General features: G+C 39.2%; 2 protein-coding genes across 7 annotated transcripts in view; one reads left to right on the forward strand and one right to left on the reverse strand.

Moving 5' to 3' along the window:
* The window catches only part of LOC145488634 (neuroligin-4, X-linked-like), a 198,055-nt gene that overhangs the window by 19,234 nt on the left and 151,427 nt on the right, over nt 1-27,394 (reverse strand). The gene's annotated exons all lie outside the window — the stretch shown is intronic.
* LOC145488625 (uncharacterized) lies at nt 587-27,315 on the forward strand. Of its 6 annotated transcripts, none has more exons than XM_081467524.1 (19): nt 587-1,113; nt 1,797-1,961; nt 10,405-10,499; nt 12,684-12,875; nt 13,910-14,008; nt 14,719-14,836; nt 15,440-15,515; nt 16,449-16,508; nt 17,435-17,578; nt 18,472-18,592; nt 19,121-19,228; nt 19,638-19,708; nt 20,044-20,177; nt 20,465-20,794; nt 21,141-21,212; nt 21,835-22,145; nt 24,399-25,357; nt 25,925-26,138; nt 26,829-26,969. In XM_081467524.1, the coding sequence occupies exons 3-18, from the start codon at nt 10,419-10,421 to the stop codon at nt 26,100-26,102; spliced, it is 3,054 nt and encodes a 1,017-aa protein (XP_081323650.1). In that variant the 5' UTR covers nt 587-1,113; nt 1,797-1,961; nt 10,405-10,418; the 3' UTR covers nt 26,103-26,138; nt 26,829-26,969. The 6 variants fall into 6 exon arrangements, with proteins under 6 accessions (XP_081323650.1, XP_081323651.1, XP_081323647.1 ...); XM_081467525.1 differs by having other exon boundaries at nt 588-1,113; nt 17,438-17,578; XM_081467521.1 differs by having other exon boundaries at nt 594-1,118; nt 25,925-26,091; nt 26,829-27,315.

A 27,394-nucleotide genomic window follows, 5' to 3' on the forward strand; every position in this document is an offset into this window, starting at 1 on the left:
GTTCATTTGACTATAGCCGTCGGATTTATTTATGGGAGTTAATTTGACTTCTTGTAGGATTTGATTTTATTCACACTCGGGCGTGGTGGCTCACCGGGCTAGTTGGCACTTTTACCCTGCTTATATTCATAGAGACTTATTAGCTGTAAATATGCATACGATAAATAGCAAACTCTCACTCGATTGAGCGTGAAGATATATTTTAAACCAGAGAAAACTCACGTGGAATAAATAATAACGGTTCGTTATACTTTAGTATTATTAGCAAGGTAACAGAGATCCGTGGCTGCTTGCTTGGACGTGCGTGATATTTTTTCTTCCGACTTGTCAAGACTCATGCACGATTTCAAGCTGACATGTTGCTGTATTATTACAACAAATAAAAAAACTGTCATGTTTTACACGTAATACATCAGTGTACTTATCACGAATCAGCCTCAAAATGTCGCTTTTTCGTATCCAGTGAGATCAAAATAGAAATTTCTTGATATATTTTTCGCCTGTGAAAAGTAATTTATTTAACGACACTCGTTCTCTAAAATACGCATTTTCATGGTCCGTCAAAATAATAACAACAAATAATTTTAACATACTTTAATCTCCCGACCGATCTACATTTCCTTCGTGTTACGTTTAAAATCTCATATAGATATATACTGTACGTTGCATTTAAAATTGCTTTCTTGGGTCAATTTTCAGTCTTACTTTTATTCAGAGCGGAAGTCCTCTTTGAATGAACTTTTACTTCCGGCAATTTTTAGTTTCCTGTGACGTCATTACCCAGAAGTCTCGGGTGCGTGCGATTGATGATGCTCGTGTGGCCGGTGTTACATTCTCTCTGTGTTCATGCCATGACAATTCGACTGTTTTTAGGGAAAAATTATCTGTTTTAACTCCTGAATTAACGAGGTCTTCTCTTAGTAACCTACGGGAGACGTTGCAGCTCATTTGAAGTTCCGGTTGCAATTCTGCGTCCAAAAGCCGCGTCCGTTCTTTGCCGTGAAAATTCTCGGCAGTTTTCAAAACCTGCTGCAGTTTGGTGCATTTATCCGGCTGTTTGTACCGCCATCGCTGCCACAGATGAAAAGAAAAACATGTCTAGCAAACTTTCAGGTGAGGTAAAGTGGCCGGCGAGAGAGATTCCCGGGATTTGTTAGTTGGAGTTAAATTAAGCTCGCCCACGCTCAAAAATGTGTTACGAAAATATCGGCGTGGATGAGCAAAACTTTCCCCTCGGTGTCGGCAAATCTGTTGTCGATTTCATGTGCAAGTCTCGTCGATTGCGAGAGGTTTGCGTCATATTGAGGCGGCCTTTTGTAAGGTTTGGATCTGGCTTTTTCTTACAATGGGCGTTGTTCAACTAATGTAGAATTTTTGGGGTTTATCTTGTTTAGGTCGATGTTTGGAGGGAGTGTAGTCGAGTGGAGTGAATTATTAATTAAGGTTTTTATAAGTTGTCGATTTCAAGCAAAATCTACCCCCATTTGAGCGTCCACTCTTTGTGCTTTTCCTAATTTTATTTTATTTTAGGAGAGTATTCATGGAATATGTCTATTATTAGGGGAATATTTTTTGGACAGTTTTATTGGGAAGCCACCATTTTATTTAGTGGATACTGTATAAGCTTAATTTTATAAAGGTGCTTCTCCACTCGTTAATCTGTAAATGTGCAAGTTTCTTTCTTGTTTTGCAAGTCCTAAGTTGAATTTTCATCACATGTTATCGTATCCTATTTTTCAGCTTTAATTTTTTGATTAAAAAATTCTTATTCGGCCTGTTTTTACTTCCCCTTTCAGATTTAAGGCCGTAAATACGCCGGGGCTGATTCTGCAATTTTGGGCAAAATTTGTTACGTTTTCACCACGCAAGACTTTTCCAAACGGAATGATCGATAGTTTGCAAGTTTCCTCTTTCCACTGCAGCGATGATTGAAAATGGACCTAAACTGGCTACTTTCTAAGGTAAGATCTCTGCAGAGACTTTCTTGTTTGCTATGGATTAAAATTTGTTAAAGGGTGAGCAAATGCAAACAATGGCTGGAATAAATAGGGGCCGCAGAGCTTTAACTTTCAATGTGAATCAGCTTATGTTGAATTTGTATTCAGTGCATATTATGGAATCGATTGTGTTTTCTTTTGGTCTTTGACCTGGTAATAATCGCCGACATTTCGAGCAATCTGTCCGTGGTTTCTTGAACAAACTTGGATACGACATCGCGAAATAGATTAATTTCGTAGAGAAATTCAAACTGTTTTAAATGTCTGGCTGAGAATTGACTTAAGCTTAACTAAGGCTTAAGTGTCTTCGTAAATGACAAAGGCCCTGGATGTGTCTCAAGTAAGCTTATGGATTCTTGGTTAACCAGCAACCAGTTGTCCTGTATGGAAGAAATTGCGATTGCTAGAACGACAACCCCGGACACTGGTTGGAAATATTAAATGAATTTTCTTGTTGCCACTGTGAGTTTTTGCACTCGTTTGCACAGAAGGGCTGAGGTGAAAATAATTAGTGATTATCGCGTTTTAGCCATCTCAAGTTTTCTGTAATTTGAATCTTCCAACGAGAATACTTTAGTTTGTGGTAACGCGTGTTGTTTTTAAAACTGCTGCATTTATTTATTAGCAAGTGTGTATGTGTATTGATTAATTCACTTTTGTAACGCTGGTGAGATACCAGTAATGTTCATATATTTGTCTTTTTGTAACTGCATAGCAAAAATAGTGTTTGATCTGAGTTTTTTCTGTAACCACTGTGTAAACTAAACCTGGAAATTATATTGCAATACTCACATGGATCTCTCCTTCTCTGTGTCCTCTTTGATCTCTCTGTTGGTTTCTTTTGTGACAATAAAAATGTTTCCTGAAAAGTAACCTTCACCTTGAATTGCCACTTATTCAATATTCATAGATATTAATTTTGCATTTTTTAGATTCTTGATTGCATCCAATATAGCATCGTATATTATTATTGTTATATTATCCTCTGATGATCCGGGGATGATGAGCTTCACAAGGGGAAAAGTTACTCAGTCTTATTGTGTGATTCAAATGATTTTGGAGAAACTCTAAATTGAAACTCCTCATGTTTTTAAAGATCAGTGATTTGACTGTCTTGTGGTCTGTTGAAGGCCTGATGCATGCATGGATTTGATTTCAATTTAGAAACTTGACCAACCTTAATTGGCATAATGTGGTCTAGCTTGTTGTTGCAGTTGTCTCAACTCAGTGGGTGCTCTGCAATTTTAGAGATGAAAACTAAATACAGATTTTTTTGCACAACCAGAAGTTTACCCACATTATCCTATGTGGAGATGTGCATTGAATAAGGGCATACGGTAATAAATGACTGAAGTTTTTGCACATTTTAAATTATTCTTAGGGGAAAGGTTCGGGTTGTCAGTAATGGTTCTTGCATGCTTAAGATAAAGTAAGACTTAGATTGTTGTAAGATTCACAGTTAAATCAACAATCACGAATGGAAATCTAAGAGAAATTAAGTGGTGGAAAATATTTAGTTGTATTTGATACAGTCTTTCATTGTGTAAAGTATATTGATAGATTTCAATTTTAGCTATTTATAAGCAGCTGATACAGTTTGGGTTCTAAGGTTACAATTAATGTAACATTATAAATTGAATGTAAGCTACGTCAAATGTGTCATGGGGTTCCAGGAGGTATTTCCTGTAATTTTTACCCAGAAAATGCAAGCTTGCAATCTTTTTTTGGAGTACATGTATCACAAATCAAAGATGCTTGTACATTATTTCAGTGTACAGTGTAGTGTGACAACCTGTCAGTGTTTGAGGAATAATTGTTACACCATGTGAATTAAGACGTGTTGATATAGAGTTGCATGTAATTTGTTCCAAGTAGGAGGGTTTTGCTCCATACCATGACCATGATATTTATGTTGAAAATGTTTCACTGATTTCTTTATAAATAGCAACAACTTGTTTATATACAAAATCAAAGAGTTAACTTGGGTGGTGGGGGAGGGAAGGGGTTAGGGCCTGTTTACAAGGAGGGAGGGTTACCCTGGAGGGCAAAAGATAGCCCAGGTTTACAAGCAAAATTTCACTGGTAGGGTAACCCTACAACCCAGTACAACTTAATGCATGGTTACACTCAAAGGGTCTGGAAATTAGAAAGTTAACGCGGGTAGGCAGGTTAGCCCTACCTGGAGTGTTTACAAGGGAGAAAGTTAACCTTCCTGCCAGGGTAACCCTAATACGTAGATAGGGTAACCCACCTACCTGGGTAACCCTGGCTGACTTGTAAACATGACGGAGGAAAAAAGAGGAAATGTGTGAGTGCTAGGGTAACCCGCTTGCTAACGCTGGTAACCCTCCCTCCTTGTAAACAGACCCTTAGAAGGGGGACAGGCTGTTCCTGGTTGGGAGTCACTTGCTTTGAAGATGAAGTGACACAGTACTGAGCTGACTTAATGACATGAAATTAGTTTGGATATGTTTGACTCACTTACCTGGGACACTCTGAGATGAGTATTTGGCTTGGTCAGGAGGGACAACTCTTTTAAGTTTCAAAAAGAAGATGGCAAAGGAGGCATCTTGTAATGGTTTTCTACTGTGTCTGTAGGTTTAAATTAAAAAGTTATTGCAAAATTTTCAAATGCAGAGTTCAACCAAGAATTTACATTATGTATTTGATATAGGAGATCATCCAACTGTAGTGACATGTTTGCCGATAGCAGTGGAAAGTTTCAAGTGAAAGTCTTTCAGATGGCCAGCAGAAAGGCTAAGCTCAGTCAATTCATATGTATGGAATTGTTCTTTGACGATGCTGGTGACCTGGTGTTGAGCAGTGAAATTGCTAACACGCTTGCATTCAGGTTCGAGGCGAAAACCCTTGCCAAACAAAACACCTGTTAAATTTAGCTCTTTCCATAGCCTGTTGGCAGAATCACAAGAACATCACAGCCTGTGAGACGTAATTCCAACACTTTGATTTGCTCCGATTCCAAAGCTTTCTATTTTCAGGGAGCGAGATAGACATTCCTGCAAGACGTCACACATATCTCAAATGTTGACGACATGTTGTCAATGCTCCTAGCATAAGCCAATCATATTTTTGCGTTGTGATAATTCAAACTCTGTGGCTTAGGCTGTAGTCCCTCCTTTCGCACACGCCTCGCCCAAAGGATTTCATGTGGCCATTTTTTTCTTGTGGTTTTCTTTTGCGTCACGCATGACAGACTAAGAGAAAGAGCGACTACTTGTAGTCTATTCTTGGTATGTCTGGAGTTAGCTTGCAATGGAGGCTCATGTGGGGGGGATTATCACTAAAAAGAGATGAATTATCATATTTTGCATTTGAAAAGACTCCCTGCATTAGCCTCAGTTGCAAGCTAGTTCCAGTCCAATTAAGAGAATACAAATATAGCATAAACAAGTTTTTTCAGCCCTGCTTACTCTGGCAATCGAGGTACACTGGTACTATTTACAGCTTAGAATATTTTGAAATGGGATCCTGTCACAGGTTTGACACAGTGTTGTGTATGAATGTTGTTGGCCCTGTAATTTTACCATTTTCAGCTCTGTGTGGCAAAGATATTTGTTTGAACTCATCTGAAAGTGTTCATACTTGAATGATTCTTCTGTATATCGATAACTCGTGGTAAGAATCTGGTCCACTTTCTATTTTGCGCATGACTATCTAGGTACATATAGCATGGATCTGGACCTATTTTAGGTTCAGTGATCACCTTACTGTTGTGAACTTAAAAAGCTTTATAATCGAGTGAAGTCTATTTGTTGGTGAAAGTGTGGTTTTAGATTTTGTTGTTTGGAAGTGATCAGGAGGAAAAACAAGGACGATTTGAGATCTCCTCTAGAAATTCAACATCTATGAACCAGTTGAAGTGATGAAATTCTACCTTCATGAGTTTGATGCACCATAATGTTGTTTTAATGAACATGTACTTCTGCAGCATGTGTGGTACTGTATTTGCCATTACTGACTACCTTGTGTTTTGGGAAATTGTCAACTGCTCTTTAGACCAATGGTTTGCACTTTCCTTGTTTGGCTATTTTTGGAGACTGCATCGTTACTGATGCTCACAAATAAATTGTACTTTCCTAACGCTTTGAATGATAGCCTTGCCTCTAAATTATGCAAAAAAAAAACCCAATCTACTGCAGATGGTTCTATAGCATACTCATTTATGGTGTGTTGTGCATGCTGTTATATTTAGAAAGCTGGTTTACATGTTCCCTCTTACTGCTGTTTTACTCTCTACTATTGTATACCTCTAACTAAAGGTAACTGTAACTTGTAAGCAAGGATTAATCATGCTGGAAGGTTTGATCCACAAGGTTTTTTGGATGCAAGTTTCAAACTTGTCACCTTGGGCAAATATCTAGACTTGATTTTCACGAATGACTGTTCTGGTAGAAATTGGTAGAGATGTAGCTCTGAAAAATTAAGGCTTACTGCCGATGCACAGATTGGTAGACAGATTCAGTGCATGCAAGATTTAGCTGTATGGTGTGACTGTTCCCTTTAAGAGTCTGGTTTCAATTGTTGCTGCTTTCTAAGTGAGAAGCTTAGTTGCTTAAAAGGCTGGGGGACTTTTAATAGTCAAAGTAGCAGTGAAGGCTGTCAAAGCACTTTTAGAACCAGACATACACCTTAATTAATATGTTGAAGTACTGAAGCATACTTAGAATTACAGTTCTGATACATATTTGGCTTATTCCTCACTTATAATGCACTTACATGTACATGTAGCATTTTGTGAACATTTAGTGGTTCTTCTTTGTGTACATGAAACAGTACATATTTTTAATTTTTTTTTTTTGAAACTACAAATTGGCTGCAATGTAGTGATTTTTTCTTTTGGTGTGTGGACTGAAAGTATGTGTATTTTAAAGACATTGAACAAACAACGTTTATGTCATATGTTTGTTGGTTTTCTCTCGTACAGACCAAACAAAACAAACAAACAAAAAAACCCGAAAGGATGGTGTCAGCCAGATACATTCATTACCTTGTCGCTACAGAAATTGTTGATTATCGACCAGTAAGTAAAATATCTCTCTGAAAGATTTTATTGGCAGATTGTTATGCATGACAGGAAAATGAAGAGACATATATAGTGTTACTGTCATCACAAAGTCATCTAGTTGAAAAGCATCTTGAAGAGGAATTCTAAAACAGTTACTGACCCTGGATAAATTTTACATGTAAAACACCAGTGTGTTTCACAAGGTGATTTAATTCTCAATGTCGCCTTTGTTTAAAATCCCAAAGGGTGGTCAAGAGTTCATTTCTTGTTTGAATATAGTGCATGGTGAAACAGAGAGGTGTTAACAGTAGGATCATCGACAAGTCCTGAGATTACATGTATATTGTCTTGACAAACCACGAAACTCTAACAATAATTGTTATTATAATCTATATTTAGTGGCTCTGAATCCAAAGGTTATTATGCAACCTTCTCAAATTTACTTACCTCACTTAATCCTCTTTGAGCTAAGTAGCATGTAAGGCCTCCAGAACCTTCAAACGAGAAACCTCCTCAAAAAACAGGTTTTTTAAAATCAATTTCAGTTTTATTATCTCTTTAAATCAAAAATCCCAAATTGCTCTCTATGACCTTTGTCAAGCAATTAGTTGAATGATTGCAAGGAAAAGTTATTCACGAGCTTGTGTCTTGTCTGGGTTTCAATCTTTCCTCTGGTGCATAGCAATCTATTTTAAGTGTTCGTTTATGGCAGGAATTGATTTGTTGTGGTAACAACGGTCCTGCTAGAATCTTCTCAGGGCATCAAGATAATGGTTTATCCTACATGTAACCATTTGCAAAAATTCAATTAGAAAAGCTGCTTTCTGAGAGGGCCACTTTTCATTTTGAGTGACCACAGTAATTGGGAATCAAGCCAACCCCAGTCTAGAAAATTCTACGGATCTCAAAGACAAGACTTGTCGTGATTATTTATTTAAAATGTTTTGATATAACCTCACCCCTTGTTCAGCCCAGACCTGTGTGCTGCTGAGAGATGAAAGTTGACGAAGGTTACATGAGATGTAAGGGTTTCCGAAAATTGTCAAGCTTGGAGGGTTTGTGGTGTTTGATTTCATGCAAGTTGGGTTTTCCAAACTGCAAAGTTGCTCTACGCTTCACATGTGTGGTTATCCTGTTGCATATTTAATCTGTGTGCATTTTACTGCAAACTAAGGTAAATCACGGAACAAGAATTATATTGATATTAGTGGCTGGCTTTGAAGTATCGTTGTTGTCAAAGGATCTAGTTGCTGGTCAATGATTGCAGATTCATTTGAAACTTTGTATTTAAATTTATTTGGATTTTATTTTTGTACAAATTTTACCTGCAGAGAAAGAAGGATTTTATGAATTTCTTTCAAATAACATGTTGCAAACTTGAACTTTGCATGAGGTATGAGTCAGCTTTCCTTCAATTAACAATTTGCAAGTCTTTGCATATCCCACATTTTACATAATCTAGAGATAAGCCATTATGCAATTGCTAATTAAATTGACTGAAAAGACAAAAGGTAAAAGGGGTGCAAAACAGCTTTTGAATTTCAAAATCTGGTTTTTTATTCCACTGGTAGAATCAAGGCGCTTATATGCAAATAAGAAAAAAAAGGAAAAAAAATTTTGCATCTTAAAGCATTCTAACTCAACTTCAAGTTGTTTGATATGCAAAAATTTACAAATTACAAATTATAGAGCTAGTCTAGACATTGCAACTTTACAAGTAAGATAATGCACTTAGTCCCTTGACATTATATTTGGTGCTTGTGGAATATGAGACCAGTGATATTGATATTGGCCAGCACTATATGTACAACGTAACAAACCTTAATTGAGAGACATCTATGTGTTTTTTTTCATTAATTTTATGAATGCTGTATTGGTTTCAGATTTTCTGCATTTGCAAGCCCTGGCCAATAATAGAATAATTTTCTCTGCTTGACTGTGTTTTCTTGTTTTGGTCATTTCTTATGTATAATTAGTTAATATTGTTTCACAACTGACTGTGGTGTCGTAATATTATTTACGGTGTATTAGCCCTGTGAGGGCACTTATGTGTAAATTGTACTTCTAAAAATTCAGAAAAACTTTTTAATCAGTTTTTTTTAATGTTTAAGTTTAAGTTTTGCCCAGTGATGTGATCCACTTTTTTGTAGCTGTTTGTTATTCTTTATTGCTTTCTTCATTTATACTCGGCATTATAAACCACTGCTTTAAAGGAAATTGAATGTTCCTTTTCTTCTGAATTGGACTTAACTATAAAGAAATATTATTGCGCAATTGAAATATTCAGCCGGATCTAATTTATATGCACTCTTCATAGTTATCAATATTTGACTTGATATATCCACTGTCATGGTTGACAGCCCTTTGATATATTAAACACGACACCTTTAATAACTATTCATTCCAAATGTATTCCAAATGCAACATTTCTATAGTGGTTTAACAATTTCATTCAAATGCCTATTTTTCTGTTGTTCGAATACAACAGTGTACTTGAGTTATCGCATTCTTCAGTGTTTATTGTATACGGTACATGCAAGATAAGAATCTATGATCGTGATTTCAAAACAACAGGGTATGTGTAATATATAATATCTCTAGTGTATCAGCACATCATCATGTAGTCCAAACTAGAGTGAAATGTTAAACTCAGTTGAGTTCAAAAATGAGGCATTGATCAACATGTTAAGTGGTGCTTAGTTACGCTGTGCCATACATTCTCTTAATAGTAAGTGTCAGCTTTGTAATAATTTTTTCGCTTTTTGTAAACAGGCCTCAACAATCAACATATTGTCCAATTTGGATCTCAAATTATCAACATACATTTTTTGTTGTTGTGTATTAGCTTACACATTCTGAGTTGGTGAATTGATTTAACCTAACCTAGGTGGATCAGAAAAGTGACTTCCTGGTTTTCTGCTAATCCAGGCTTCTAAAGGAATATTTAATAACTGTTTTATTTGGAATGTTACAAGAAAATGTCTCTTACACCCTGCAATTGAGAGGTGATACTGGAAAATCATTAATATCACAGCTTTGAACATAGATTGTTAATAGTTGTCTGGACAAAAGGTGTGCAACAATGAAATACTCCTAACCAGTGGTAACAAGTGGTCTTTCTGGTATATTGCCAAACTACATACATGTACTCAAATTAGTCATACTACTGTTAAGTAGCTCATTGCTTAATAAGTAACAACTAATAACTTTGTAACTTATTATTATATGTACTCTGCAGAAAAAGTTTGAGATCAGATTTTTTTTCATCATCCTAGAACATCGGAGATAGTGGCCGCAAGAAATCAGCATCTCTCGTCTAATCAACACTGGTTTAAATCTGAATTTAAAGTTCTCACCAGTTGTAAATTGTTTCCTCCACAGAATTGTCCTTTCAGATGATGGATGAAAGATTCCCTTTAGATAATGGTCAAGATATGACAAACCACCAGGAAAACTGCACTCATACACCCTCTGAGGTTAGCTTCTGTCTCAACCCTCCAAGTTAACTTTTTTCCTTAGTGGCCATTTGGCCACTGACTGTTCAGGTTTGGTCGCTAGTGAAAAATTTTAGTCGCCAAAATATATGCATAAATTAATAATTAATTAATAATAAATAATAATCTTATTATTATCTAACTGTATTATTAATAACATTTTCCTTGAACCACCAAGTAAATTGAAGTCCTGTTCAGTGAAAGAACTACCTAATGTTGATTCAAATATGCTTTTATTGGAATGATTGATGATCAAATGAAAATGAAAATTAAGAAAAAAAGTCGCTTTGCAAAACACAGAAATATTTGTGTATATCATTTATAATTCACACAACAGGAGCAGTGCAAATGACACAGATTATACCAAGTTAAAATAAGATAGCCTCATTTGCAGCTGAATGGTGGAAAGTTTTCCAATGTTTATCAAGGCGGCATCAAATTCTTGCTGAGACCATAAAGTGAACACTATTTTCACCTTATTGCTTATGAGCTTTTTTAAATGTTTAAGGTGGTTTTCTGCTTGAATAAGCAAACGATATAAAACTTCATCTGAAAATTAAAGACTGTATTGAAATGGACAGAAAAGTTCACGCTCAAATTGTTTGTCGTTTTGAATTTAATATGCGAACCGCAGAACGTGAATACTCAACGCGAAAATACTTTCACAAGTTTTAGGGCAATCACTAAGGTGGATATTTTTTATTGATGAAATCTTTGACTATTTAAAAATAAACCCAGGTTCGTTCACACAAGTGAAATTTATTTACAACTGCAAGCCGCTTTTCATCACAGTTTTTTTAATTTATGGAAGCCCCCGTGCTTGTGTTATCAAGTTTGCTGTAAAGTCAAGTATTTTCGTGTCCACTGAAGCAAAATACTTTTCTCAAATACATCTAGATGTTTCTCAAATATAGTGTGGATCCTGTCACCATTGAGCTTTCCAAGCTTTTGCAATTCCTCTGCTTTTCGATGGCAAATGACCGGATTGGGTGCGTTGTCTCGCACTTCCAGGTAAAATTGTCATGTGCCAAAGTTCAGTCGAGTGGAACGAATTTCGTCACGTCCCAAGCTCAAGTGAATGAAATTCCTTGATCTTTGTTTACCGTGTAACATTTCATGCTTTTCAGTCTCCATTTCTGTTGGTTAAAATCCCACAACAACTAGCTTTGCAAAGTGAATTCTTAATGCTCAGAACGTTTTTCTTTTCACTCTGGATGATAGTCTGCTCAAGCTCCTGACGCATAGGTCAGGTTAATTTTAGTTGCCAAGCTGGCGACTTGCGTTCTAATTTAGTCACCAGCTCCAAAATTCTAGTTGCCATGGTGACTAAAATGGTTGCAACTTGGAGGGTTGTGTCTAGCTGGCTGTTGGGGTTAAGGTTAGTGGAGGCAGCGTGGCCAGGTGGTTAAGTGGCCTTGAACTGGTCTACCTCCTGCCGATTTTTAAGCCTGTTATGTTTATTTGCAATATTTGTTTCTTTCAGTTTAAGTGGCATGCCTGAAAACTACTGGTAGCTAGTAGCTAAGTGCATTGACCACTATAAATTCATTTACTTGTTTCTTCTCCAGAGTCAAATCTTAAATAAGTCAGAAACTCTAGGATGTATCCATTCAAACAAATGTTATATAGCACAGGGCCAAGTTGATCAAAGCCCGCTTAAGCTAGCCCAGGGTTAGCAAGAATTTTGATTTCAGTTTTGTCACGTTTTAGTGAGGTTTTCTGCTTATTTTGTTTGGCCTTCAGTTTTGAATTTAAATAATCCCAAACTACACAAAACATAAATTAAGCAGTGAAAAAAAAAGTATATGCATTAGCCAGTAGGTCTTGAGTATCCAACCAAGGCTCTTATGTAAGAACACATCCAGCTTTTTCTTGTCTGCTATATCATTTGCCAATTTTCACATGCATACAACAGCAGCAGGAGTACATTAGACTTAAAAAGTTTGATCTCGGTTTTGCTGTTAAACTGACCGTTCTTCCAGATCAGGTCCAGGTTGTTATACACAGCCTGTGCTTTTCCTAGTCTTGCTCGAATGTCCTCTTCTGTACTGCCTGACCCTCGTATTTCTTTAATATCTTGCTTGTCAACTTGAACTTTCTCATTGCATTTTTATTACACAGTATTAATTATTTTTCTCCAATTTTTTTCTCCTATTTTCTGGTCAGAAATCTAAAAATCCCATTGTCACCACTGCTGAAGCATCCAGTGACGAGAGCACAAAGGCAGAGTCTCCAGAACAGCCTCAGGCTATCACCATGGCAGCACAACCCAAGGCCTCATTAAGCACTGTTCATGTGCAACAGAGCTTCCATGGAATACGATCGTCGATCCCAGTGCTTACTCATTCAGCTTCTGAGGTAAGATTTCTGTTAAACTAAAGTTTACATGCTCTTTCTAAGAGAATAAAGTAGCTTTGAGTTGAGAGCAAGGTGTCAGATTATGACAGTCACAGAAGTGGGTCACAATGAGGGACAAATCAAGCACATACATATACTAGTTATCCTTATATCTAGACACATTCAATGATGGAGTGACTCTCATGTGACTTTGAAAAAGTGTTATAAATCCTGGCTGGCCAGTGGTGATTTGTTTCAGCTGTTAGTAATTGAAATAGTTAAAGATATCTATTGGTAAAGATGAGAGTTTGGCACATCACAATACTGAAAAGTGACTGGTATCAAAAAGTATAAATGTTTTTGATAAATTAGCAACTTGCTATAGGGAGTGTTGAAAAGTAATTGGTTTTGTACTTACTTTGCTACCTGATTGGCTTAACAAAACTCACGGCACTCTTTCATCCAATCAGAAGTAAAACCAAAACCAATCATGATTCGCTCACATGCTTTTTCCCACACTTTGCGTCAGCTACATGCAACCACTTCAAGCTTTGATTGGTTCACTGGAATGCCTCTGTCCTTTGTGATTGGCTAGAGTGATTACTTTAGCTTTGGTTGTATGACACTCAATTGAAAACTGCTCTGTACTCGTTACAGATTTTGTGCTGCACATTCACTACATCAACCAAAAGCCATCATGCTCTCCTGTCCATTGTTTCTGAAACCTATCACATTGCTTGCATCTAGTTCCTTTGTTGTTGTTGTTTTTCGTGTTCACTCTGCATTTTTTTCATGGTTGACCACACAAAAATTGCCCTTACTAATAAAGAGTATTTTCACTAGGGGAAAATTTTTTGTATCGATGCACCTCAAAATTCTTTGAACTACAGTGTACCGTAAAAAAAAAAATGCTTGTTGGTCAGTAAGGATATGTGATATTTTAAGCTTATTATAAAGGGAGCCTTTCACAGGGTAGTAGTTGCTGCGTGATGTTATTCTTACCATTAACTGACCACTGTCACATTACATAAGATTATTTTCTTTTCACTCTACAGCCCACTTACCATCATACAAGGAAAACTCTTGTGCGAAGTGCTGCTGTGACGAGTGTGCCTTCACCCCCGCCCTCACATTACCCAGATGAGGTCACAGAGGTGTGAAATATTAACCATTCAAGTAAATCAAATGTGGCACTAGCTCCCCAGTTTATGTTTCCCTGGGTTCTCAATATTCTTCTGAAGGTTGTCAGTCATACTGTGTTTTATTTAGTTGACACGGTATGTTCTTTTGGAAATCTGCAAAGCTGATTGGTTCTCCCATTGTTGTCTATTTAACAATAAGACTAAGAGGCTGAGCTTTCTATGAGCAAATAGTCAATTAGGTGTAGCTGAGATTACAGCACAAAATCTACAATTGTGTATTTTTAAGCCTAAAACTAAGAATAATTCAAGTTTTAAGAGCAGCACGCACCCGATTGAACGTCTTTTGTCAATTAGTAGAATTCTACTGGTATACTAATGCAAAGACTGCAATCTCATTGGCTGAGGTACTCATTTACCATCAGCCATTAGAGTGCAGGTTGTTTTTGAAAGGAAAATTATTCTTGATCTGTGGCTTACAAAATACCAAGATGGAAGATCCTATAGAGTATCTACTAATGCAATTAGACTACTCACAATGGTAACTTTTCATAAGCTGAACTTGGCTGCACCTTGCTGGTTATTATTAGCTCATACAAAACTTGGTATCATAAGGTTGTTTCTTTCAGGATTTGGTACAATATGGAAATTTATCCTTAATTTCCCTAAATTTGAGACTTATTTTTGGAACTTTGCTGTACTTGTATGTCCTTTTGCCTTTCCAGGGAACACCTCCTTACAAGAATACAAGTTTTGATTCCAGTGACAGTGGGATAGCAGGAGAGTTACCACCCAGACTGGAGGCACTGGGAAGAACTTCTAAACAGAGTTCACTTTCCAGAGGTAAGTCTAATAAATGTACATGAAATTGATTTGTTAAGTATCACTGTCACCATTGCTCAAAATGATTTCATGCCATTTTCTAGCAATGATTCACTGAACAAAAATGTATAAAACATAGCATCCAGATTGTTAATTTGCACACATGTCTACACTGTTGTGGTTGAACTACATTTCTAAATATTGAAAATAAGTGAACTGATCAACATGACATGAGTGCAGGACAAAGAAAAAATCTGGGTCCCTGACAGGAATCGAACCCATGACCTCCTGAACTCTTGGGGGGGGGGGGGGGAAGGGGGGAGGGGGAAGGGGCACTTTATCCACTGAGCTACGAGAATGCTGATCAGTTCACTTTTCACATTTCATTACCGAGCATAAAATTAGCTCTATCGTAGTCAATGAGGCGTAGCCAAAAAAATAAATTTGCTCTATCCACTGAGCTACTGAGCTACGAAAATGTTGATCAGTTCACTTTTCACATTTCATTAGTGAGCGTAAAATTCACCATCTTTATTCACTTATCACAGTTCTAGGAAAGGAAAAGAGAGTTTGAGTTCATGTTGAATGAATTTTGTAACTGTGTTCTTTCATCTGTTCTTGCAGATGGCTCTTTTGAATACACAGATTCCACAGGCACTGACCTCCATGATTTTATTATAAAGACTTTAAAGAATCCGAGGTTAGCTTGCTCAATGCCCTTACTATAACATACAATACATGTACATGTACTACTATAAGTCTGACAGCCGTAACCTGGCTTGTAGAAATCTGAACATTTTGACCCCCAAATCTAATTAAATCAGTTTCTTGTCCTTGACACTCGCTTGTAGCCTACTACCTTGGGCTCATCGCACAATCTATGTCACGCATTCTTCCTCCCGCACAAACGTGGGGAGGAAGATTGCGTGACGAGCGCAAAGAGCGTCTGTGTAGGAGGCTAACTCACTAGTGGCTTGCAATAATTTTTGTGACAGTGGCAACCAACCTTGCAGTTGCTCATGACAGAAAGCACTTTGTTTCCTTGGGCCTGAGCTACACAGATGGTACCCTACGAGATAGAGATTCCTTTCTCTGAGAGATGAAAGGTCCCCTCTCAAGTCTCACCAAGCAGAGAGAAAAGGGAATCTCTCGCAGGGGACACAGACGGCCATCTTAGTAATGAATGTTGATAGCTCAGTTAAGGTTATCAGTTCAAGTTTGTACAGTGCTACCTTTTATTCTTGGGAACTTGCACAAGTTCAAGTCTTGCAGCAGCTGATTTTAAGGTAGATTATGTCCAGGCAGGCGTCTGCATGCAGATGGACTTGTCTCTCTGAGCTGAAACTGTCCAGTTTTTTGTTTCTTCAAATACATATACTGTAACCATATGCAGCAATACCCAAGATGGTTGCCTGCAATCAAATCATGTTTGAAACAGGGATGCTAAAAGCAAGGTCAAGAAAATTTTATGAATTAGAAGTTGCAGAGATTTTGACCTTCTCTAATGCTTGCTTAAACGTTCAGCTGCCAACCTTGTCGGCTTTGATTCTGAGGTGTGCTACATGTACCAAAAGGAACTGACATAAGGGATAAAGTTACTCTACTAACAGTTCTTTTCGTTCTCGATTCCTAGGGATCGAAAATTTCTTATGAGACTTGAACAGGACTTCCTGAATTTTATTCCAGAACCAGCGTAAGTGGAATAATTCTTATGGCAACGATGTATGGTTTACGAAAAGCATTTAACTTTTCTAAAAAGACTCGCTGACCGTCGAAATGCGCAGCATAGAAAAGTTTTGGTTTTCATGAGAAAGATAGACCGCCAGTGATTTGGTCACACACCAGTTCTTTTTTTTGTAAGAATATGTTTTATAAGAATATCGAGGCTGAAATTTTCTGTGTTGAAATTTGTAAATACAAGACAATTATAGTTTTGAACTAAACCGTATGAAATATTTCCTTTCTCTAAGCAGCAAAACAAGCCAAAAAGCACCAAAAACAGCACTAGCCATATATTCGATGCTAATTATGTTTCTTCAAGAAGTTATGTGCTTCATATCACAATGCCTGTAGGCTGGCTCCAAAATTGCTTAAACACCATTCAGCCACCAAATACATTCTAAAACAGAAATGTGATATGCTATAATCTAAGAATATTCACAAGAACACTTTAAGCCTAAAATCGGCATAAAAATATGAATATTCAGCCTCGGCAGGAAAAACAATAATCTTATAAAAAGAGTGTAAACTAAAATTGGAAAAAAATGAGATTGCAGGGCAAGATAACTCAAGATGTAACATTTGTGACACAGCTCCTTTTTTATGATCGAGTCTTCTTTTGGATGAATTTTCCAAAGAAAATGATGTACTTATAAACCAGTGCAGTTGATGTCAGAAAATCATGATTTCACCGACCTGACATCATTTTTGTTGTTGTTGTTTTAGTTGTCCTTAGTGAGATTCTTTTCTGTTTTATGCACAAACAAAACTTGCGTGGGTCATAAAAAGAGAGGGGAAAAAAATTAGATTCATAGTTTATAACAAGAACCAAGCTATCAGGTTGGTAATCTTAAGAGGGTTGTTCTTGAATTTCTTAGTGCATTCATTTTGCTTTTTCAGCAGTCTCTTCCTCCACTACCCACCAATGACGTCATACCATCGCATGATCGTGCACCGAGTTGCGGCGTATTTTGGTATGGATCACAACGTTGATCAACAAACTGGAAAATCAGTCATCATAAACAAAACAATTAACACAAGAATGTAAGTACAACTCGTCAAAAACACAATTATTTAAAGGAGCTCCGTCGCAGTTTACGCATCTTGAAAAGTTTAGCTAAAATTTTTCAAATTCGTCGTTTGTAATCCGTGTCGATCCTTTCCATCCTTAACCATCCTTGTTCCAATCCTTTGGTTTAATATTATCTCTTTGGTGTTTTTCTATCAGTTTTCCTTCAATTTAAGGTGATTCCCCTGTAAAAGAACTCGCCATAGATTTCCGATGAAACTTGGTATGCTGTTGTTACAGGACAAGGAGATATTAAAAACGTAGTAAAAAGAGGGTTCACCGTACTTGTTTTTCACGCCACAATGCTGACAAATTCGGTTATTTAGGTGACTTTTGGTAATCTCCGTGCGCAACAAATAAGCTCGATTATTTTTCAGTGCAGCATGTTATATCACACAGAGTTTGACTTTCTTTGATTGTTTATTCGTCTACGTCCCAGAAAAAGTGTCTTCAAACTCTTTTGGACGTGCGCTGTTGTTATGTCTCCCTCTGTAGTATTTATTTCATTTGCCAAAAAAGTAGCCATAGATTTCTGATAATTTTTTTCTCAGTTATTGAGGATATTGTTCTCATCGAAATTATGAAATAAAAAGTGAGAGTCACCGTGCTCGTTTAAGAGAAAACGAGCATTTATTTCGCTATCGAGCTTGTTTTGCACGCGTACGCGCTCATTTGCGCGCGCTAATGACGCGAATATCGTGCGCAGTAGGGATGCGCAATGCAATACTAAGGAATCACCTTAAAGGTCATTTTGTTCGTGGCCAAATTACCGTAACTAAGCTCCTTTATCAGACACTATTTACGTGGAAGAGACAGTCTTTGGTGTTCGCCGTCTTAAAAACCATTTTGTAATTTTGATCATTTGCAGACCTGAAAGCAGATTTTTAGAGTTGATACCCAGAGAAGAATCAGAGGACTCAGAGAGCGCCATTCCACGATTAATTCTTAAAAGACAGAATACTCCTTCAGACGATAGTACTCCTCCAAAGGTGAAAAATTTCTTACCGTTCTTTGGCATGCTGCAGAATAAGTCCCGACTTGTATGTCCGCCTGATACATATATGTTATTTGCCGGCCGGGAGGTCCGTGTTGGGCCACGGGCCGTACTTAAAACCGACCAAGACCGGCAAAGAACGTGGTTATTTTTTCTCGACGGTACTACTTTGAGAGCAACTTTTGTGCTGAATTGTAATTAAAGCCGTTCAGTTCAAATCTGGCGTACAAGTGCGTTTGAGCACAAGAAGCGATAAAGTTTGCAGAATTTGTAGGGCTGATTTTATAATTGTTAGACTCTATGTTGAATGTTTACATTTTGCGTTGTTTTAAGTTGTAAAAAAAGCTTGAAAAGTTGACGAAGTTGGAGACGTCGAAGCGGTCCTTACTCGGGGTCCGGATGGGAAAATCCGGGTCGCTGGAGCGCGCGCGATTAGCCAATCAGATTCAAGGATTAACTATTCCGGACCGCTGAGAAGCTGGAGAAGAAAAAAAAATGCTGATAAGTTTTGTCACTGTTGTAGATTGATAGCCCTGTTCTTATACATTCTATGGAGGATAAACGCTCAAAATCGATTGAAGAAAGAGAAGAGGAATACCACAAAGCCAGGGAAAGAATATTTAATCAAGATGTGAGTTTCTTTTACTGCCTGTTGTAGCACCTCCGGTCTTAGTACTGTCGCTCTCATATACATACATGCTTGTAATAAATGATAGAGCGGTTTTCAACTGAGTCTTATAAAACCAAAACCAAACCGATTAATAACTTACCAATTAGACTACTCAGCCAATCCCAAACCGCGGTAAAACAAAACCAAAACCAAAGTACATGTAATTGTTTGATTACTTTCGACACTCAGTTGAAAATCGCTCTATACAAAATAATGCAATATGCTTGACCCATCATTGCGAAATTATGAAAATGATAATGTAAAAATTTGAAGTGCGCAATGTTCTAGAAGTCGGAGCATGTCTTTGCTTGAATATGATATTTTCTTGCATTGTTTTCGTCTTAGTTGAAGCTATTTTTTCTTGTCTTAGTCAATTTCATCACAGTCTTCGCAGTCGTCAAAAGGTGACGCTGATCTTGTGCCACCACAACTCTTACAAAGGTAACATAACGCCTAGAATAAAAAACGTTTTGCAGTGTCCATGATTAGTAGGACTGGTTTAGGCATGCTAGAAGTTTGACATGTTTACGAAGTTGCTAAATTTATTATTACCTCTGCCGGAAAACAAGTTGTGTCTTGTTTCGATAGAAGATATGAGATATTTTACCTTAGTTCCAGTGAATAAGAACTATTGCAAAATAAAATAGTCTGACCTCTTACGTGATGCAACTCGTAACTTGAAAAAGAGAACATTTATTTTCCTTGCGTTTTTTGTGGGGGGGGGGGGGGGAGATGGGTTTCTTAGCTTCTAATAATGTGTTGAACATTTTCTTCAGGGAAGACATTGAGGATGTTGATGAAGTTGTTGGTGTTGAGGAGACACCGGAGAGGCTCCCAATCAGTAAAATAGGCAAATCAAAATCTGAGGAAGTAGATGTGCCAAGCGACAGGTCTACAACAGGGACAGCAGGTGAGAAAACCAAGCTCGATACACATTGAGATTGACTACTAACGGTGACTGTCGGCATTTTAACCCCTTCGCTCCAGATGGGATTTTCAAATGAAAGCTACTGTAATTAGCTGATAAGTACATGATGGCGCTGTTTATTGTGCTGTACAAAGGGGTTCTTTATTTCCCCCCTCCCCGGAGGGGAGGGTGTTTACAGGTTACTGCATACAAGTATTATCTTAGCTACATACTATCTCAGAGCCTGTGAATGGAGCATGTTAAAACATCTTAACACCATCTTATTTCAGGCATTCGAATCATGACCAACAAACCATTCATAAGGTCCAGCAGTAGTCCTGGTGTTAGCAATCTAAGCGCTTCCCCTGCCTTTGAGCGTGTGTCTACTTCCGCTCGCCGAGGGTCGGATGGAAGCCAGAGGCCTAGTCAGCGTCATGTTTCCAACTCACAGACTGTCGTGTCAGCACCAATACCTTACTGGGCGGCAGAAGGGGTCCCTTTTGTTGCTCATAATCTACCTTCTGGGGAAGTCCAGATGATGCCTGTTCAAGCGGCACCTCCTGGAATGCAAGGGATGGTGCCTGTCATGGCCGGACCAACTGCCGCGTCACAACAACCTGGTAAATACGTTTACTGTGTATTTCTGATCGTACATCGACTTTTACTGGCCACACTTCAGTTCTGCAGTTAGTTGGTGATTGTGCACGTAAGATCGTTTGTTAATCCGCAGCTAACAAAAGTCTTACATTGAAGGTGTTCATTTTGTTTTCTGTAAGCTCTGAAAGGCCAAGGTTCGTCAACTTTTACTTAACTGCACTTTTGCAGGAATTGTTAAACTATGGTCTAACGCACATTCGTACATCAAGGGAGAATTCCTTAGTTAGTACTTTTCTCTCATCTCTTCTACGTTTTTAGGCAATTTTTTTTTTCTTCGTTTTACAGTACTTTTTTTTCTATTTCATTTAGCGGGTGGAGTGTTGTGGTCTATGCCTCAGGAGCCGGTACAGCACGGGGTGATGCTTATAAACCCCAATACAGGTATTGCCGAACTCGGATTTACCTGCCCCAGCCACCTTCCTCTCCTTAGCGTGTAATGTTTGATTCAGTGCCTTGATTATTGAGTTTGTTGTTGGTTCACGCCTTGCTCCGAGGGTTTTTCTCCGGGTTCTTTGGTGAAAAGTAACGATAAAGCTCCTACGTGGCCTTTCTTTTGTCCATTTCGGTTTGTTTCCTTCCATGCTAAAGTTGTATAGGAACCCTAAGGGTAATACCTTAGAGCTTTGGTCTGTGCATACTTACTGTTCTTGTGGGAGGCGCGGTTGCGGCGTTGGACGCTGGAGCAAGCGGTCTATATTCTAAACGCTGGCCAGGGTTATTGTGTTGTTTTTTTTGGTTAGACGCTTTGTTTTCTCGCTACCCTTCCCCACCGGTATTGACAAACTGTTAAGGATACCTGTCCAAACGCTGGAGGAGGGTTTGGGGGGAGGGAGGGGGGGGTGTAACCTGCTATGGACTAGTATCCTATTCCATTCCTGGGAAGTAACAATACTCCCGGGCCCTTTAGGCCACGAAAACCTGGTTTATTTCCACCCAGGTGGGGGAGTCAACCTGTTAGCAGACGTTTTATGCGTGCCAATTTAAACGTTGACCTTTTTTTCAGGCACTCCTCTGCTAGGGCCTGACGGGAATCCGCTGGTTATGCAGCCGAGCTACCAACAAGTCATGGTCAAACAAGGTTCAACACCAGGCTACACTCCGCCATCTTCAGTCCGAGCCCCTGTTCAAGGTGCACAGCAGCCTTCCGCAGTAGCACAGCCGCAACAACAACAGCAGCAACAGCAACAACAACAACAACAGCAGCAGCCTGCTGTGAATTCTGGCCAAATTGTTATGCCGCAGTATGTCGGTGTACCACAGCCGATGTATGTGATGCCAGCTAATGGGCGGCCTCCTTATGCGCCGCAACAGGCTGTAAGTTTTCCAAATCAGTTTCCGTCTTCTTCACAAATGTACTCTCTGTCTAGAGATTTCAGTTCACTCTCGTTTAAAAAGTTTTAGTTTTCCGCAGTAGTGCAAGCTCCGTTTCTTTTTGCTGTAGAAGGCAATAGGCAGTAGATAATGTAAATAGTTCAGTCAGAAAGCAGAATCAGTAGGTAGTAATCTTCAGGTGTTGCAAGTTATCTTTGCGTTTTTGACGTATTTATAGTGTATTTCGGATGTAACCAGTTGTTTCGTCACCTCCAAAGCTTTTACTCTCGATAAAGTCTTAAATTTTAGAATAAGTTTCAAGAGAAACTGTGCGTAAAGTCGCGAAACGAGCAGCAAAGATGCTTTATTTTATAGGAGGACCAATTTTAATTGTTGATAATAAAGTGTGTCAATAAAAAGGATTCTTCACCTCTGTTACATTACCATACGTAATTACGGACAACATCCACGAACGCGAACTGAACTTTCTTTAGGCAGCGAGAGGCTGACGTGACATGACGTGACGTGTGACATGACGTGGCGTAGTATTGCCATCGATCAGATTAGAACGAAAAAAAAAAAGCGGTGTCATTTTACGCAGGTCCAAAGGACACTGAACCTTTGGACAAAACCTTCTGACCTAAATCGCCAAAGAAGGGAGAGCTACAATATTGAGCCGTTGTCAGTGTTTTGTTTGTTTTGCTCAATGACAAAAGCGTGGGTTACATTTTCAGTAGTCCTGATTGGTGAAATCGGCTTTTGAACAAACTAGCCTTGCGCAGAGTTACCCGGACTTGAAGCTGTGTGAGAGAAAAACGTTGCCCGCTATTTCGTTCCACGGCCACTGAAATTCAACTCTAAAATGTTTGACGATTTTAAAGTTTAGATCAGCGCAAGTCTTGTTTTAGTACTGACCTGCAGATAGGCAAACTGCTGTAGATGTGATCCCTCCCCATCCCATCTCATTCCCGACATGGTGAGGCATGTGCAAGAGTAGGGAACGACTTGTCTACACCCAAACTATTGTTGTTGTTTTTTTAACCTCGAATGTGCCCCAGTGGGAAATTGTCCCTCTTGTGTAGATATGTAGCTTGTAGTTAGACAGAAACCAGAGAATAGCAAGGTTCGGGTTTTCACTGGGTTGATCAAATATCTAACAGAAAAAAAAAGTCTGCATACTTTATCAGTCACGTTCACAGATGATGAGGGCAAAGAGAATTGGTCCGCGCGGGGATATGGGGTTTTGTACCATGTCATAGAAGATACAGCCAATCAGAATACTGGAACGCCGTTGTATATTCGACGGTATCACATCCAACCTTCCCATCATGCGCTGCGCGTATTTCGCCTTCATTGTGTTGACCACTGTATTTTCCATGGCATGGATTAAAATAGTTCTGCAACGTTCTTTCGTGGTACACCATGCAATATCCCATTTGTCCCTTTGTATTTTCTTTGGATACAAATTCGCCGAAAGGCTCGTCTGTATACCGAGAAAATATAGGTCACTCGTGGGATGTTCCATGTTATACCACAAGAAAAGCGTTGCTTTAACATGTTCTCCAAATTTAAAACAGGTCGGTGATTTTGGACAAGATCCTTTGAAACAGTTGTTCCCCGAAGAAGAAAATGTTAATGCAATATAAGAGATGGGAATAAAGAAGCACCCTGAACAATCCTAGTATAATGGACGCTCGTTATCTTTTCACAGCGATCACAAATTGCCGTTATTGCAGTTATCAGTGGTTTGAAACACAAACGAGGTTTAAGGGTCCATTCTTTCTTATTATATGTCTAGCTTCGTGAGCGGGCAAGATGAACCAAATCCTACACTGTGATTGGCTACCCGAGCGGGAAAGATGGCGCTATCTTGCCCGCTTGAGATAACTTGCTGCGTCCCATAAGAAAAGTTTGGTCTTTATTCCATATAATAGATTCTTCACTGACCAAGCTTCATCGGTCAAGATGGCTGGATATTGGCCAAATTCTTCTTTTTGCGTGGTTATAGACCTCGACTCCGTCTCGGTCCATAAACGCGCAAAAAGAAAAACTTTGCGAGTTTACAGCCATCTTGATCAATAACCCATATTTGCTTCCCTTTCGCCTCCTTTGGATTACGTTTTAAACAAAAAAAACTATTTGACCGCTTTCCAAACTCCCTGGAATAACAGCGATTAAGCCCGTCCTTACAATATGGGAAGTGAGGATTAATTTGGGCGGCTTCACTCGCGAACGCTAGTATTTCTTCCTCTTCAGGGATCAGAGCACACGCCGGGAAGTCATTGGCCAGGATCTGGGCAGACGGTGGCGCCAGGCAATCCGGGATATCAAGACATGACCGCCCAATTTAGCGGGCTTAGTCTGTCGGGACAACAGGCCGCTTTAGACTCCACTGCCTATCACCATCAACAACAATACGCCGAGTCGGGCGTTCCAAGTTCAACTCGTACCACATCACCAATGTACGTGAGCAGTGTCACGCAAGCTGGCGTGACAGGTCAAATGCAATACGTTGTGTTACCGCATTCTGGCATGCAGTCTCAAGTGAGGCCATTGATTCAAGGCCAAACTTACGGCGGACAAGCGGCTCCTCAGGCCGCCTCCCCGCAGCAATACCAAGGTTACGTTGTGTCGCCAACTCAAACGCCTTACCAGCAATTCCCTTACGGTACCATACCCAAAGATGTCACATCCTCAGTCATTCAACAACACGCCCGCTCTCAAACACCACCCACCCCTCCTCAGACGGCGTCGCCTGCCCTTACGAACCAGTTTATGTCACAGCAACAATATCCCCAGGCACAGCTGACATTTTCATCACAGATTCCTCAACAGTCGTCACAACAGACGCACACTACCCCATATCAGCAACAAGCCACCTCACCCCACACCCCACAACAGCTTCTGCGACCGATGGTACCAGTAGTCATTCAAGGAGGTCGAGGAGTTGCTATGGCAACTGCCGTTGGACAACAGGGTCCAGTCGGTACTCAGTTCCAACAACCTCCGGTACATGTACAGGCACAGTATCCGTCTAATCAGAGGAGAATATATAATATTGATAGACGCTTACCTAAGGCAGGGGACATTTACAGCTCGGACGCTGCTGTCATGCAGGGCTCCCATTCTCTGGTGTCCTACGGTGATGGCACCATACCGACTGGATACGACATTCAGGGAGAAAGGGGCCAGTACAACCAGTACCAATATCAAAGGTATGTTCTTAAATGAAGGTTGCCTGTCTGTCTGTCTGTCTGTCTCTCTGTCCTTTTATCTGCCCGCCTGCCTGCCTGTCTGCCTGCCTGTCTACCTGCCTCTCTGTTTGTCTACCTGCCTATCTGCCTGTCTGTCTGTCTGTCTGTCTGTCTGTCTGTCTGTCTACCTGTCTGCCTGCCTGTCTGCCTGTCTGCCTGCTTGTCTACAGCAGCACTTGGCATAGAGTTAAAAGTCTCATTACCAGGTTTAGTCATGTAATGTAAATAACCCTGCTGGGAAATTTTCGTTTCAACTGATGACGTTTTACGTAAAATGATTAGTTCTTGTTTATACGACTTGTCTTGAGTTTGAATAACTTAACGATTGGTCAAGGCAAATCATTTTTGTTTAAACTAATCAGAAGCAGAAATCTCAAACTTGCGGTCACTTGACTTCAACGCGTTCTCCCGCGCTTGGTACCGGTTGCATGATTTTGATTGGTTCCTTAGATTATTTTTGTTTGTGATTGGTCAGTTTGATCAGCTCAGTGAAGTCACGTGGCGATTTTTCTTGTGATTCCTTTTCAGATATGGTTCCCCTGCTCAGTCTGCAAACGCGTCGGGAGGTCAGTACCAACCCTATAACAAACCAAAAAATAAACAGTACAAAGACCGGAGGGGCAGTCCCCGGGGTCAGCACCAGGACACGGGCAAAAAACACGGCCGAAAAACTCCCGAGTCCGAGAGGACGACAGGTGAACAGTGAAGAACAGTGGATTTTAATGGCCATACGTTTTAATGTGTATGTGTTTTTTAAGAAGGATTTTACGTCTTGTGTTCTTGTCTACGACCCTCCGAGTAGCCTTTTGCCTCTGTGTCAAACCGGGTCTCCATGCGATTCCATTCATTTGACGATGTGTTTCACCTTCACGTTCTTTTTCAGGCGAATAAAAGTGATTTTGATAAGAAGTTTTGTTCGTGGAGCCATTTAAAACGGAGGCAAAAGAAAACTCGGAATGGCCTATTCTCGTACACCCTTACACAATCTAACCAATCCCGGAGGGTGATCAACATCCAGTTTCACATTAAGCTTTTCATTAAGCTAAATATGTCGTGGTTGTTAAGGAGAATTGATATTTTGAATGTGGAGCCGAAAAACTTGTCGATAACACAGCACTCCGCCATCAAGAACAGCCATCTTTCATTGAAACCACACGAAGGAGACAAACTCCCTGTATGATGCTTGGGACACCAGATATATTTCTTGATCTTGAATTGACAATAATTTAATTTTGTTTCCTCACCCCACCCCTCTCCTAATTCATTGATACTGGGTTAAGTACTTCAGTTCGTTGTCTTGTTTTTGCTGATACTCCTCGTCCTTAGCGCTTCTGGACGTAATAAACCACGCGATACAACGCAAAAAAAAAAAAAAACCCGCTTCAATTACTAAATATTGACACCATGTTTGTCATCTTTTTTTCTGTTTTAGGAGTCAACCATATTCTGGAAGTATATGACTTGCCCAAGGGAATGCAAAATTGTGAAACCGATGAATTATTTGAAGATCTGATCAAGGCTGGTGCCCGGATCAAATGGTTGAACAGTTCTGCGAGTGCCTCAAGAGGAAATCCGGTCCTCGCAATATTTTCTTCTTCGGTCGCAGCCGACCATGCTCTGAATTCAATGCAAAGCTCAAAGTTTAAACTTCGCCTTCATCAAAACACGAGCGCTTTTGCTCATGCGGACTCGAACGCTTCTATATCGTCCTCGTCATAGACGTTTTTACGTTCCGCTTTACCTGAAGACGTTATTTTTATTTTGTATTTGATTTTTTATATGAATTACGCGGCGGAAACTACGAGAATAAGTATCTTGTCATAATGTGCTTCAGCTGTGTTCAAATGTTGTTCTAGTTGTAAGAAACGGTATAAAATTAAAATCAAGTAATTAGAAAAATAAACCATCTAAACCAGTTATCTTTTCTGTTCAAATCTCAAGTAAGCTTTTGGGTAACTAGCTCGCGTGACTAAAGTGATTTGTTTTGCGTCACCCCAA

The sequence above is a fragment of the Orbicella franksi genome, chromosome 5 (genome assembly GCF_964199315.1).
Source record: "Orbicella franksi chromosome 5, jaOrbFran1.1, whole genome shotgun sequence".
In the NCBI taxonomy this organism is placed as follows: domain Eukaryota; kingdom Metazoa; phylum Cnidaria; class Anthozoa; order Scleractinia; family Merulinidae; genus Orbicella; species Orbicella franksi.